Raw genomic sequence first — 15,063 nt, 5'->3', positions numbered from 1 at the left:
TGGGATGTGCATGTGGTAAAATGCAGTATTCCTAAGATAAATGGAAGACATAGCATTACCCAACTGCATTTCTTTGTGCATGCAAGTTAATTAGTAAATTAATTTTATTGTGAACATTAAGCAAAAGAGTACCTTCTGCTAAAAACTTAACCTCTTAAAAAAAAAAAAATCCTGCTTTACTTGCCTTGATTAGGTATCCAGCTAAGAGTAGGCTTCATAATGTGTCCAGCCAGCAATGTTTCTACAAACATAAGGGCAGGGCATGATCCCTGCATATCAGAACTGTGTATGTGATGAGTTTTGTGAGTAACATCGCACCTTTGATAGCAGTCAGTGGCAGCAGGGACTCGCCTATAGGGAAGTTGTTACACGATGCAGTCATTGCTTCTCCCTTTGAACAGTCAGGAGTGAAACAAATGCCATTGAAAAAAAAAAACCAAACAAATCCAAAACTGAACAATTCCTTATGTATGATGAGATAGTGGCATTATCAACATTAACGTATGAGAAGAATCTTGTGTCACTCAAGATTCTTACCTTGTCAAAGGGTACCTAATCAAAGAGTAGTTGCATCTAATAAAGTAATAAGTTGCAGGATCTACGCATTCCACAGTGGGGGCCAACTATTGATCACAAATCATACACTGAACTCAATTTGTTGCAAAGATCTTTGCTGTCTTTAAGGGTCCTCAAAAGCAGACACCAAAAGTAGGTAAAATGGATGCCTCTGACCCTCATCTAGATCAACAATGAAAGAATGGTCTTGAAAATATCTTGAAATTTATCTGACAATGGAGTGGTATGTACAGGTTTTCAGATGATGAAGCAGCTGCTCTATATAGTCACGTATTTCGTAACAGTACGGCTCCACAAAAGAAGTCCACATTTGCATTTCTCCATATCTTTTTTTTGCTCATTGCAAGAGAATTCTCATTTTTCATTATGTTCTGAAACTGCTACACTTTGTGCCTTGTTGAAAGTTTTACTTGCAGCAATTCCCACTTCTGTACGTTTAAATGTAATTCAGTATGAAATCACAGAGGCCTTACCCATGGGGAATCTGATAGTATCACTTAAAGTGGTGTGTGGAGAATAATGGCCATTGCCAGGGATCAGTTTTACTCACCTCATGGGCCAGACATATCATGTTGTAGTAAATTGTGTGTAGCTAAAGACATTGATTGCAATTAGTTTCCCAAGTACATGAGAGGTCAGATCTATAATGAGGTTTTTTCCCCTTATTATTTCTGCCTGAATGATCACCTTGCTCTGGCCACGGCTCAGACTGTGACTTTATTCCAGACCACTATGGCAAAAAGTGGCAAACATGAGGGAGAACTACAAAAGCATCATACTATGGATTGTGTATGCGTAGGCTGAGTAACTGTTTTACTCTGTGAAAGCGAAACACTGAGAGAAGAACATTTATAAAGAAGAAATTTTAAATGTGGGCATTGCCTTTCTTTTTATCAGTCTGGTAACTTTGCATGCCATTAGGACATTTACTTATGTGATTCTACCAGATGTTCTTTATCAGTGTAGATCAGGGGAGGCATTGCCTTTGCTAAGTCTTTCTGGGAGGTTAGTTTTGTTGCTGCCCACCTTAATGGCCCCGACGAGCCTCACCTGTGGCCTCCACCCACACCTCTGCCCATGGGTCCTATTTCAGCTCAGCCTTAGGCCTTCAGTCTCTTCTTGAGTTATGCTTAGGAGTGCTGGTCTGCAGCTCTGCCACTGACATAGCCAGCCATGGATGCTGTTGATCCTAACCTGCAGGCTGACTACCTGGCTTGATCTCAGCCCATTCTCATGGACGTGCCTGATGCTGTGGGCTGCTCCCTCACTGAGGGGGGTGGGATGGGCCCTGGCTAGAGAAACCCATGCGTTTTCAGTCCCTGTGGGCATTTTCTATGGATCCCAGCCCCCAGGATACTGCATGGTTTCCTGATGTTAATTGCTTGATATTCTATAGGGAGAAAAATACCTGCAGGAAGAAGGAGGCAGTCTGGTTTTGCCAGGAGCACAGAGCAAATGTGCTGACCTTTACAAGATTCAAAGCTAAATAAATCATCATAGACTTAGGACAAGGTCCATTTCTTCTAAGCTACAGCAGTAATTTACTTCTAGGAACAAAGAGACAAATTTGTGCCTATTTCTCCATTCTCTACACCTACATTTGAGGAGTGGGGGTTGGAATCTTCAACATCTTCCTCAAATGCAACACTGCTTTTTGGGGTAGGGGGGGGAGGTCAGTGGGCAGGTTCAGTCCTTCAAATCTACCTTTTGTTCCCCTGACATCTGAGACTTCCCAGCCTGTTGTTTGGAGTCAGCATGGTACCTCAAGCTAATTCCTTTCCCTTGGGGCAGGAACACTGCAGCACTCCCTTGTGCCCTGGCCGACCCCTTAGTGCTTTTGAAGGGAGTGGTGAGCTCCCTCAAGTGAGCTGCAGCCAGCGTGCTCAGCTATTCTAATCTCTCTTTTTCTTCCAAGAACTGGCAAATTCTTCTCGCAGTGCTGATTCATTCTCCAAGACCTCTCTCTTGTGCCTAGGCCCTCCCTGCTGCGGCTGCATTGCCCGTATGTGTCACTGATGGGGAACTACTGTAGGGGAGATGCGGGTATGTCACAGGTCAGGCTGGGTGCGTCCAATGAAAAGTCAGAGCTAATATGCAGATAACCCATGGCTTATGCTTTGTGCTGGTCCAATTTGTCTTGAAAACATTCTGGAGAAATCAATTTTGTATCTTGACTGCATCCACTCAATATGATCTCTCTATGCGTTATGTCAACTGCATAACCTTTTCAGTGTTACCATTAATGCAGGCCTTCGCACTCTGACTTAATACACTAATCCTGCTGCATAGCTCCACAATAATTAAATATATAAAATGTGCCTTGCAGTCAGAACAAGATGTTTCATTTATGACAGCCGACCTGCAGCATTTAGATTCTAGGGTGATGTGGTCAATACCTGTAATAGTCTTTTCACGCTTGCGCCCCTTCGATTACTTTCTTAACACAGTGCTGAATTTGGAAATGTACTGGGTTTGACTTTCTTTTCGAGAAGTGGATGGAAAGCCACAATCTCTCATTCGCTAAAAATAGCCATATGTGTGATTCTGTGTGGAGTGAATTGTGCTGAGACTTGCACCTGCCAGCTCTCACTTTGATACTGTCATTCTTTTGAGACTTCTGCCTCTGTGCAGAACTGAGAAAGGATTTTACTGAACTATAAGACAGACTGAGTCTTTATCACTTTTGCAAACCACTTGTGTATATTATTTTTCCCACATAGATGATCATTTTGAACATACAGCATTTGATTTAACTTCCCCTGGAAATGCAGCTTGAATTGCTGGAGAAATGCATAATTATGGAGAACTCACATGCTCTGTTACAGATGGAGTGGGCTTATGGCATTTACAGTGCACCAAACATGACTGAAGAACAGCTATGCAAGGGCTAGTAGAAAAAGCAGTGAAGCTGATATAACAAGCTGAGAAACCGCCTGTCTTCCTTGCAGCTGACACATTTATTTGTGAAGATTTGGCTCTGATTTTTGGTGTAAGCACCCATCAGCCTCTCAGCTGGATCCCTTGCTCAGATAAATGTGGTTGATCACTTCTTTTTAATGCTTGCAGGAGTGGACCCTGAAGTCATGGGGAAAAAAACCCAGAAATATAGCAGCAAAATCTGCTGTACAAGAACAGATTACTTGACAATAAACAGAGGTAAGATCTGCAGATTGTGCTAGTGTGGCAAATGTTTCTAATCCAGCATCATGCATCTTTACCTACTTTGGACAGAAATGGGGAGAATGGGTAAGTTATAGCAGATTTCCACAATGCAGGTTACTTTCTCTTTCTGCCAGACAAAGCTCTATCCTCCCCTCTGTGGACAGCTAGAAGAAATACAGACCTTCCTCTCATGCCTGGTGCTGCTTTTTTAGGAATAGCTGCAAAAAGAAGACATGCATCAGCAGTTCAGGCTGTCCCTCATGCCTGCCATGGCCACCACGTGGTTAAGGATCACTTTGCTTCACGTGAATGATTTAGCTGATCAGCACACTTCTGCCTGGGGGCAGACGAAGTGCTGATTCCCCTGGGGTGGTGCCTGATAAATGAAACCAAGCTTCAGTGTTAAGATTGTTCCAGGCACATAAGGTAGAAGGGCAAAAGGAACAGCTGAGCTTTGAAGATGAACTAAAAACAATATGGAGAAAATAAGTGCTGTAAAAGTAGTTGCTTCCAGCTAATACTGGATGGAGGTCATTTTATGCTTTGACCCAGAGTTGCTTAAGTAGCTAATGGCAATTCTGGAGTCATTGGCTTGATGCCACTGTATCTAGAATTGCATTTCACACCTCCAAAGGCTCTTCAGGCAGGTAAATGAGAAACTGAGCTTTTGCTAAATTGGAAGTCAGCATCCTTTTCTGTTCACATTAAACCACTTTATACTATGTCATATACATATTGTGTTGAAGAGGATCTGTCCTTGGACATTTCATATAATTATTTATCATGCAGAGTCCTGTCATCCTGACTCAGCACAAACACTGAAGCAGTAGGAGCAGGTGAGCAGGAAAACCTGTGGAAAAGCTGCCTGCAGGGAGGTAAATGCTGGCAGATTCTTTTGTCTTTGTTCCCTGTAAGCCCTTCCAAGTGAGGAAGGGATTTTCTTTCCTCAGGTCTGAGGGGTGGCAAGGTAGAGACAGAAGGAAGAGCTAACTGTGAGCCAGTTCTTGGTCTCTAATGCTCACCCCAGGCTCTGTAGCATTATAGCCTCAAGGTAGCTAATAAAGGGATAGTTTGGCTTCTAGCCATACAGTGAAAGGTATTTAATTTGAGTTGTATTTTTGGGTTATCCAATCAGAGAAAAAAAAAAAGTATACCTTTTCCCAAAGGTGAAACCACTGGAATGAAAGGAAGAGAAGGAAATAATTCACCTTCTTAAAGCAAAAGGAATTACTGACCAAAAAAGACGCTATACGGGAGGAGTCTACAAGTTCCTAAGTCCATCAAGCATCATGTTAAGGCTTACGGGAAATGAAGAGAGCCTTCACAGAAATATAACTCAGAAATTCAGTTACATCATCTCAATTCTGGAATATATCTTCAATTCATTCCAGGCTTTGAGAATGGTAGGCAGATTCTTTGCTGCAAATGTGACATAAAGCTTTTTTATCACTTTTTAGCGATAAATATTTACTTTTAGGTCAGTTTCCAAAAAGCATGAAGTTTTATTACCTATTTGTGAGTTTCTGTCTCTCTAACAATTTTAGAATCTATTGACTGATGTCAAGTACACTTGACAGCCAGAGAATTGGAAAGCATATTTTGAATCTTTTAATTGCAAACTGCCTAATGGATGACTGTCTTGGTCAGCAACTAGGGCCTTTAATAGCAGTCAGATCCTCACAACAGCATGGTTTACATGAGCAAAGGAACAAAGTACTGAGACTCTATAGGTTCTAGAAACAAAACCCAAACAACCTAATAATACATAAAAGCATCAGAAAAAATGTATACTTTGGGCAGAATGCACTGCAAAGTGTATAGCTTGAGACTGCTGGTACAGATAGGTGCTCTGTCTGAAGATGACTGGAGCGAGTCCAGAGGAGGCCACAAAGATGATCAGAGGGCTGGAGCACCTCTCCTGTGAGGACAGGCTGAGAGAGTTGGGGCTGTTCAGCCTGGAGAAGAGAAGGCTGCAGGGTGACTTTATCACAGCCTTCCAATACCTAAAGGGGGCCTACAGGAAAGCTGGAGAGGGACTTTTGACAAGGGCATGTAGTGATAGGATGAGGGGTAATGACTTTAAACTGAAAGAGGGAAGATTTAGATTAGATATAAGGAAGAAATCTTTTACTGTGAGGGTGGTGGGGCACTGGAACGGGTTGCCCAGAGCAACTATGAATGCCCTGTCCCCGGGAGTGCTCAAGGCCAGATTGGACAGGCCTTTGAGTGACCTGGTCTAGAGGAAGGTGTCCCTGTCCAGGGCAGGGGGGTTGGAGCTAGATGATCTTTAACGTCCCTTCCAACCCAAACCATTCTATGATTCTATGATTCTATGAGACTGAAGGGGTCTTTTAGCAGCAGCTAGTTGAGAAAGGTTTAGAAATCTCAATTCAGACAGTGAAGAGAAATATTCAGTAGCTGGGACAGTGAAGCACTAATACAGGTGACCAAGGAAGGAGTGGAGTCTCATCTGTGAGAGAACCACTAAATAGGCCTTAGTGAGATGTAGCTAGAGAAAGTCTCTGAGGGCTCTTCTAACCTGATCCTCTATCACAGGCCTTGTCAGATTTCTGTATGTTTCTGAGTAAAGGCTGAGACAGAGAGTCAAATGAAGAACAGGAATTTCTGTCTGCGGAAAAAGTCCCTGTTTGGGGATCTTTACAAGTGGGAGAGGTAACGGACTGAGTAACCCTGGGCTCAGCCCTTATCTGAATGGGCTCAGCTGTAAAAGTGATTTGGAGTCTTGTGCATGGGAGAATACTTTGCTCTTGGCAATGCAGCGGCCTCCTTATTGCCTCTCGCATACCACCACCCTTCCTTCTGTACGGGGAAGAGGGGTTGTGACTCTGGTATATATCAACTTTTGGAAAATTATGGTTTTGCCTTATCTTTTGCCTAATATAGCCAAATGAGCTCTGCAGCAAGTAAAAGATACTCATAGAAGGTGACATTCTGTGGTGCCTTATGTAATGCGCCGGTCTATTCCATTTATGCCTATTTGATAGCTAACCTCTTTGGAAGGCCTCAGCATCAAACTCCCAAACCTGATCAAGTCTGATAAACACATTTCTTGTATCAGCAGAGGGCGCATCCATCATTAACCAAGCAAGCGCCCTCCAGCTTGCTGCCAGACCCCACATGCTCACCCACTGGTTGTCCGACTTCAAAGATGGGATAAAGTGACAGTGTGACAGAACTGGTGAGTTGGAAACCTGTCTCTGAGATCCTTTTGGCATGCATCAAGCAGCAGCACTGTATGCCACCCTGTTTGTTGTTTTGTTAGAGTTAATGTATTTGCAGAGGGGGCCTGATTTCTTGTGATTGGGCACTAAAATGCTGATTTAATTTCCCAGGACTCTGTCATCAAGGCTGGCTGTATTTGATACAGTTGAGTGTTTTGTCAGGCTGTTTGTTGCCTATTCTGTCAGAGGCAAACTATAAATACATATGTGCTTCTGCATTTCCCTGACTCTCACTTTAAGGGGAAATGGGCTTGTTTTAATGTGATTGGCAGGCAGAGGAACTTGTGCAAGTGACACAGCTGTACTGTAGAAACACCAGCCCACAGACTTTGCTGCCAGAGGAACTTAACTGCCAGTGCTGATAGACAGGAGAGCCAGACAAGATTGCCAGAGACATGGAGCGAGAACCGATGCGCATAAGGGAGGGCTACTTGGTTAAGAAGGTAAGTGGGCAGTTTTGGGCTGAGTGGAGGGCGAAGCTAACTCTGAACAGGTTGGGGAGGTGTAGGGAAACATACTTTGGTTTCAGTTATTTAAAAAAGGATCATTTTTCTAAAAAGAAAAGGCAAATGAACAGAATTCCTTGAGTGGTAAAACAATGTGGTGTTAGTGAGTACAGAGGTACTTGCTAGCAGTTATATCTTGTCAGAATACTACATAAATAATTTTGCACATATTTCAGATGTACCTTTGGATCAAAAGATCTGTATTTTTATGAAGTAACATAATGCCCTTAGTGGAAGCTTGGCAAAACAGATAACAGCTTGAGATGGCCACAGCCTACTTAGAATCATAGAATAGTTTCAGTTGGAAGGGACCTTTAAAGGTCATCTAGTCCAACCTCCCTGCAAGGAGCAGGGACATCTCCAACCAGATCAGGTTGCCCAGAGCCCAGTCCAACCTGGCCTTGAACGTTTCCAGGGATGGGGCATCCACCACCTCTATGGACAACCTGTGCCAGTGTTCCACCACCTTCATTGTAAATTTTTTTTTTCCTGATATCTAATCTGAATCTACCTCCCTCTATTTTGAAACCATTACCCCTCATCCTTCCACAACAGGCCTTGCCAAAGAATTTCTCCCCATCATTTCCATAAGCCCCCTTGAGGTACTGGAAGGCTGCTATAAGGTCTCCCCAGAGCCTCCTCTTCTCCAGGCTGAACAGCCCCAACTCTCTCAGCCTGTCCTCACAGGAGAGGTGCTCCAGCCCTCTGCTCATCTTTGTGGCCCTCCTCTGGGGGATTTACTTGATTGCTCTTAAATGCTGAGTTAGATATCAAGGAAGTATAGTGAGATTAAAGAGGTCAGATCACCTTGGCCTAGAGACAGTGTGTGGGGCCACAGGCACTTCCCTCCTTTGGGAAGGCAGTTGCTGCCCCAGAGCAACCTCTGCTCTGGAGTCTTTTGTGGTAGAGCCCATAGAATAAGGACTTGGCTTTCATTTAAATCCTTAGTGAGATGAGTCTGGTTTAAACTAGCCTAACTGAACAGTGTCAGTCCTGGAGCAAGATAGGAGCTTTCTCACCTGTGGTGTCTCTGCTCATCAAAACGGGAATTGCACTCATTAGAACAGCTGGCTGGAGGGAACTCTAATTTGGGACTTGCACTGCGAAGAGGCCACTCCTCAGTCTTATTTCCACTGACACTGAAGGGAAGTAAGTTCATGAAGTACTAGCAAAGCTGCAGTGATGCTGTCATGAGGAAGGAGAGAGATAAATCTGTTTCTGTGCAGACTGCAGATCTCTAGTTCCAATGGCCTGATATACAGAGCAACGGGCTCACAATCTGTATTCCTCCATGGCAGGGGAATGGCTGGAAACTTAGACACTGGCACAATCCCAGTGTGCGTGGCTGGGTATGCTGGGGAAAAGATCCATGCAGATGTGCTAGTGTCAGTCTCTCACATTTCTGTGAGTGCTGGGTCCCCCAAAAATCTCTCTATGCAGGTACCAGTAAAGTTGCTGCTGGATGCTGTTGCAATGGCAAAAGGGAAGTGGAAATTGTGCCCATTTCCCAGAACAGCCAGCCTCATAGGTGGCTCTGTGCTTGCAGAAGTGAGTTTATGCTGGTGGTGAGGAGCAGCAGTGTGCTAGAGGAAGGGCTGGAAAGCAAAAGGAACAGAAGATGCAGAGCAGGCTGGTACTAGCTGTTTGATATATCAGTGAGGCTCCTGTGAATTCCACACCCAGAGCTCCCAGCTAGGAGAAGCATGCTCCTGATGAACCTTACTTGCTAATTATGTACTCTCTTCCTCTCCTTTATGCCTGCAAAGTGAAACCAAGGATTTGACCTCCCAAAGGAGTCATCCATGCAGCCACAGCTCTCTTTGCAGAGAGTGAAGGCCATTTGTCACTGACTTTCTCTTGATATTTACAGTGCTTGAGGGTCAGTGTTTTAGTGGGGACTATGTGACCTCTGGTAAATGTGGGTTCAGACTTCAGTGTTGATTTAGGTCAGCTTAAACTTCTGTTTGTATATTTTAGGGACCTTATGTCATTTTCTGAGCATAAAAAAACCAGTTAATTTTCTAATCTTGTGCTGCAGACATTATAAAAAGAAGTTGTTCTACCAAAGGGAAGTTGCGTGTGTTTTCAAAGTGTCTAATGATTTCAGAGAGCAATTCAAGGAACACCCATCTGTATCTGCAGTCTTTGGAGTATGTGTGATGATTTGATTTTTAGTCCAGGGAACAAAAATCCAGCATCCTGCTTGCTTGAGATGAGAACAATGTGACCATGTTTGAGTTTGCTGATGGTGTGGATCTGAGACTGCCAGTCTAACACTGCTCCGTGGTGGCTTCCATTGACAGAGCACATCAGAGTCTGGTCTTCAGGAAGTACTGGACTTGTCTGTTTATGAACAGAAGTATTGTAACCTGTGTCAGACCCACAAACAGAAGAAAATTGCACCAGTTCTTGTCTTGGCTCATCATCTTAATTGATTTCTTAGCAGAAAATCAACCAGTGGGTCAATTTGGGCTTTCAAAATATGGTAAATTCTTATGACTTGTTAAAAAAAAAAAGAATCAAAATAAAACAGCGGTCAACTCGTATGTGGTACCCAGATGAGACTCTCTTTTGTAGTTCCCAGTTTAGCTGGGTTTCCAGAGAGTCCCCAGGGCAGTGACTTTCCTTTGGAAGGTAGCATTCATTTGTGCGGCACCTTCTGCTTTCAGTGTGGGCTGCAGAGGCTGAAAGCAAGGCTTGCTCTTCATAAGATCATGGCTGACAGTTTTCCCTCCCTACCCTGTAATTGAACATAGGGTCTGAATCAGAGTGCAAAAGGCCTTTCTTGGAAGGTAGGGCAGCAAAAAAATGCGACAGACAAAGGGTGCATTTGAGGAATTAAAAAAAAAAAGATTCAGTGTGTTTCTGTTCCATTAACTTCTGCAGAAATACAAAATGCAAACGTAACTAACTCTACTCAACTCTCAGGTTTAACAAATCAAAACAAGCCATTTACACAGCACAATGGTGGCTGCCTTGCTTCTGTCTACAGCTTTAGCCCTGCTCAGCCACCATGTCTGAGGAGGACAGGAATGCTGTGGATGGAGTTCGAGGAGGGGGAGGATAAATTTAAGTCTCTCTTTGTAACAGAAAGAGCAAGGGAAACTAATATTTTGAAGGATGGCCTCTGATTTGCGACCCACAAATGTTGGTTGTGCAACTGTTCAGGGGAACTGTTGGTGTTCAGCATATTTAAATGTTCATTTGGCTGAGCAGTAAGTCACATCTGGGATTATGGCCCCTTTTGAAGCTGGTTGCAGGCAGGACCAGAGAGGTCATCTAGCTAGAGTGCAACAGTCTTAGTAATACTATTGGTTAATCACGCTCAACACAGAGAAAAAGGTCGTTCCTCTCTGAGTCCCTGACAGTTTTGCTGTGTGTTTCACTATATGTAGGATCTGGCTCTGTCTTTATCTCTGTATTTCTTGCATCTAACAGCTGTGTTTTAAGGAATAGGAAGTATAAGCTTTAAAAGATGAAATGAAGCACCTCAGTTCCTCACCACAGCAGTTGGACATCTGCAGCCTTAAACTATTAATTACTCTTACACTTTGTTCTTATGTGTCTAGAAATCCTCCAAGATGTGTGCTTTCTTACCAGACAGCCGAGCCACAACAACTGACTGTCGTGTGGCATCAAGTCCTTAATACAGCACAGGATGCCCAAGTTAATGAGACAGTTCTACCGTGCCAGTTCACATCCAGAAATTTTGAGGATTATTCATAATATTGCCACTGTGTCATCTTGAAAACAGTGGCTAGGACTAATGGATGCTAAAAAGAAAGAGGCAGGCAATGCCTGCTGGGGCAAGCAATGCGATTTTGGAAAAACTAATGGCTGGGGTGACTACAAGGGGAAATTAATGGTGGTCAGAAAAGTAACAACAATGTTTTTTAACTGCCTAGTAAGATGAGTGCAGTTGTAGTATGTTCCCCTTGAGACATTAACTATAGTTATTTTAGTGTTAGTGAGATACTCCCTGGAAGGTCATATCTTCAGTGTGAAGAATGACTTATTGATCATAATATACACTATGATTTATTGACGCAGGGCAGCATGTTTAACACCTGGAAGCCGATGTGGGTTGTGCTTTTAGAAGATGGAATTGAATTCTACAAGCGGAAGGCTGACAGCAGCCCCAAAGGGATGGTCCCACTAAAAGGAAGCTCTATTAGCAGCCCATGCCAAGATTTTGGCAAAAGAATGGTAAGTACTTTTTTTTTTTTTTTTTAATAACACTGATCAACAGTATTCTTACACTGCTGGAGGCACTGAAGGGACACAAGGGTGGTGTTTACAAATTCCTTACACTGATCCTAGTGGTGATTCTCACTTGTCTTAGAAGGTCACAGGCAGGCTTGGATTTGTGTAGTGGTTGAAAGGTGTGACTGCTCAGGAAAAATTCAGGCTGCTTCAAGAGAAGCAATTCAGAAAGTTTTGGTGTTTTTGGGGTTTGGTTTGTTTTTTTAAAAAAAATCTCTGAGTCTGTCAGAGAGCAGAGGCAAATTATATTGTTGTGAGGACACTTAGCAGCTGAATGGCACACTCCTGTATTAAATGTAAATCTAGCTGCCCCAGAATAAAGATGTGGGAAACTATTTCATGAGCAGTGGAAGCATTTATTTATTGATAAAGAGGAAAAACTGACTTGCTTATGTGGGAAGGAGATAAATGCTGTGACGCAAATGCCCAAGTAAAGCTGTAGTTCCAAACCTTTTTATTGCCATTTGGTAACTACACGACCCCACGCATTTCACATTCATGCATCTGTATTAATTGCGCACTGCATTGTTACTCGCAGGGCTTTTGCAAGTGACTAGAAGTCACATCTACACTCAGAGAGAGAGCAAAAACCAAAACTGATTTAGAGAAAGTAGTTCAAATGTTGCCTACAAATGTTGTTGGGATCTCTAAGGTTGAGGGCAGTGAGGGCACAGACTGAGGTCCCAATTCCCAGTGAAATGCACAGATCCACTGTATTCACAAATTCAGGGTCTTATTTGACAGAAATTAAGATAAAGGAAGATAGATGTGCAAGCATACATATTTTGTTATAGGGTTCTGTCCTGGTTTTATTTAGTGGCAGGGCGCTATGGTGACAGCTTCTGTAAGAAGCTGCTAGAAGTTGTTTTCCCTTTGTCCAGTGGACTCGGACAGGCCTAGGGCGGACCTGCTGCTGGCCAAGGCCGAGCCAATTGGTAGCAGAATATTCTGTGATAACGTCTCTGCAATAATGTATTTAAGAAGGGGGAAAATAGGGGAAAAAAAAAAAAAGAAGAGAAGATGTGAAGAAGCTGAAGTAGGGGCAGAGAGGGGGAGGTGCGAGCCTTGTGGGCCTTGCGGCCCTTGTCCTCTGGCCTACTGCCAGGTGGCCAACTGGGCCTGACTTGGCCCAGCCTGGCTGCAAGAAGTGGAGAGGAGATGGATGATGTGAAGAGAATCTGAGAGGCATCTGCCAGCCTCTTGTGAAGAATTTTTTATGAGAGAAACAGCTGCAGATGCCAAGGTCAATGAAGAAGGAGGGGGAGCAGTAACGCTGCTCCTGGATGAGATTCCCCTGCAGCCCATGAAGGCCCATGGAGGAGCAGAGATCCACCTGCAGCCCACGGAGAACCCCACGCCGGGGCAGGTGGGGGCTGTGGCCTGTGGAGGGCCCGCTGGGGCAGCCGTTCTGGAGGGACTGCACCCTGTGGAAGAAATGACCCACGCCGGAGCAGTTCCACGAAGGACTGTGGCCCATGGGAGGGACCCCACAATGGAGCAGGGGAGGAATGTGAGGAGTTCTTCCCCTGAGAAGGAAGGAGCAGCAAAGCGACGACGAGTGATGAACCGACCACAGCCCCCATTCCCTCTTCCCCCTGTGCTGCTCCGGGGGTGGGAAGGTAGTAGAGATAATGTTAAGCCCAGGAAGAGGGAGGGGTGAGGGGAGGTTATCTTGTTCTCTGTCTCATTATCCTGCTTTGGTTTTAATGATAAACAAATAGTTTTCCCCAAGTCGAGTCTGTTTTGCCAGTAACGGTAACTTTAAGAATCTCTCCCCGTCCTTATCTCAAATCTCGAGCCTTTCTTCTTGTATTATCTCTCCCCGTTCCCTCCGAGTGTGGGGGGAGTGAGAGAGAGACTGTGTAGTTTGGTCCCAAGCAGGGCTAAACCACGGCAGGTTCCTGAAACATAGTTCGTAAAATAAGATTTATAGTACGAGCAAAGAATTGTATCTTTAGTCATTCATTCGTTATTTCAGCAACTTAGTTTCAGCAACTCAGTTTCATCAAATAGACATTATACCCCCAGGAATTCCTCTGACAAATGGGTTCCCCAGAGTCTGGAAGACTATCCAATTACAGTTTAAAGAAATTTACCAGAAGGATGCCTGAGTAAAGATAGAAGTCTCTGACAGCATTAGAAAAATAGAAAGCAAGTGTGAGAGAGTGCATGAGAGAGCAAGCTTCACTTTCTCATATAAGTAAAGTGAGGAGAATTATACTTGTCCTGAGGTTTTGTAGTAAGTGGAGTCAGGGTCCCTGGTGTCAAGTTTAGATCTGCTAGCTTTCCTTTTTCCTTCCTTTCTTCTTTTCTTTCTTTTACTTCTTTCTTTTTTGTTTTCTTATTTTTTTTCTTCTTTGTGCAGACACCATATTTATATATATTTTAAAAGTTGATTCTTATGGAGTCTTTTAGATTTACATCTGTTAAGAAAAAGAGGCTCTTAACTTAAAAGCGAAAAAGGATTGCTATTCATCCTGTGCTGAGTCAAAGATGTTGTGGATGGCTGCTTCTCCTGAGAACAAATGGTTCTAGAGGGCCATTATGTTGGAAATCTGACCAGACCAGGATCATCAAGAGCTACCTGGTCTTCCTAGTGCTCTCTACGGTACTGGGACTTATCCACCGGAGGAGATTGTGTTATGCCTGGAAGGAGAATTGCGTGATCATGCATTCCCACCCCATGACCATCATAGGTTTTTTGATCCCTGGGCTGGCAAGGGTGATTGTCCAACTGATTCAGAAGGGTTTGAGAATGACTGCTGGTCAAGCCAATTTACTCTTACTTATTGCGAATAGCTTCTGCCTGAGCCACCCTTGGGCATGGCTGGACAAACATTACTGTTTAACTCCTGCAGCTTCAGATCTGACCTGCTTCAGCCAGCATGGCTGTGTGTCAGTGCATTTCCTGGGCGCTGGCTGGGAGCTCTTTGTTACAGCAATTGGCTTTACATCTTTTGCAAACCATGAATAATAAAGATGAAACATAATTACATCTAGGGACTAGAGCACAGGGCAGGAACATTAAATAACCAAATAAAGGAACAGAAATCAGGTATATCTGCACACACTCAGTCCTAATTCTGCTGATTTGAAACCCTGTTCCTACATTATCTAATTAACAAGCCTCAGCACACCACTCTTTACTCTGCACGTGAGGTATAATGCATGGGGAGAAGGGTACTATGTTCAAGAGTATCACAGATCCTACATTGTAATGGTAGAAATGAAGTTTTTATCACAAAGCATTCCTTTCCAAACAGTTAATGAGGTTTTTGTTTGTTTGTTTGTTTGTTGTTGTTGTTGTTGTTGTT

The 15,063-nt window shown here is 43.7% G+C and overlaps 1 protein-coding gene across 6 annotated transcripts in view; it reads left to right on the top strand.

The window, feature by feature from the left end:
* PLEK (pleckstrin) overlaps window positions 1–15,063 on the top strand; it is a 69,407-nt gene that overhangs the window by 39,672 nt on the left and 14,672 nt on the right. For all 6 annotated transcript variants that reach the window (XM_086746023.1, XM_086746022.1, XM_086746025.1 and 3 more), the window contains exons 5-8: window positions 3,643–3,732; window positions 6,821–6,937; window positions 7,253–7,423; window positions 11,537–11,692. In XM_086746023.1, the coding sequence (XP_086602149.1) occupies window positions 7,376–7,423; window positions 11,537–11,692 (204 nt within the window). In that variant the 5' untranslated portion in view covers window positions 3,643–3,732; window positions 6,821–6,937; window positions 7,253–7,375. The remainder of the gene's footprint in view (window positions 1–3,642; window positions 3,733–6,820; window positions 6,938–7,252; window positions 7,424–11,536; window positions 11,693–15,063) is intronic.

Source organism: Chlamydotis macqueenii, chromosome 3 (genome assembly GCF_036417535.1).
Source record: "Chlamydotis macqueenii isolate bChlMac1 chromosome 3, bChlMac1.mat, whole genome shotgun sequence".
NCBI classification, from domain to species: Eukaryota; Metazoa; Chordata; class Aves; order Otidiformes; family Otididae; genus Chlamydotis; species Chlamydotis macqueenii.
The sequence above is the reverse complement of the archived record's forward strand: the minus strand, read 5'-3'. Positions and strand labels throughout refer to the sequence as shown.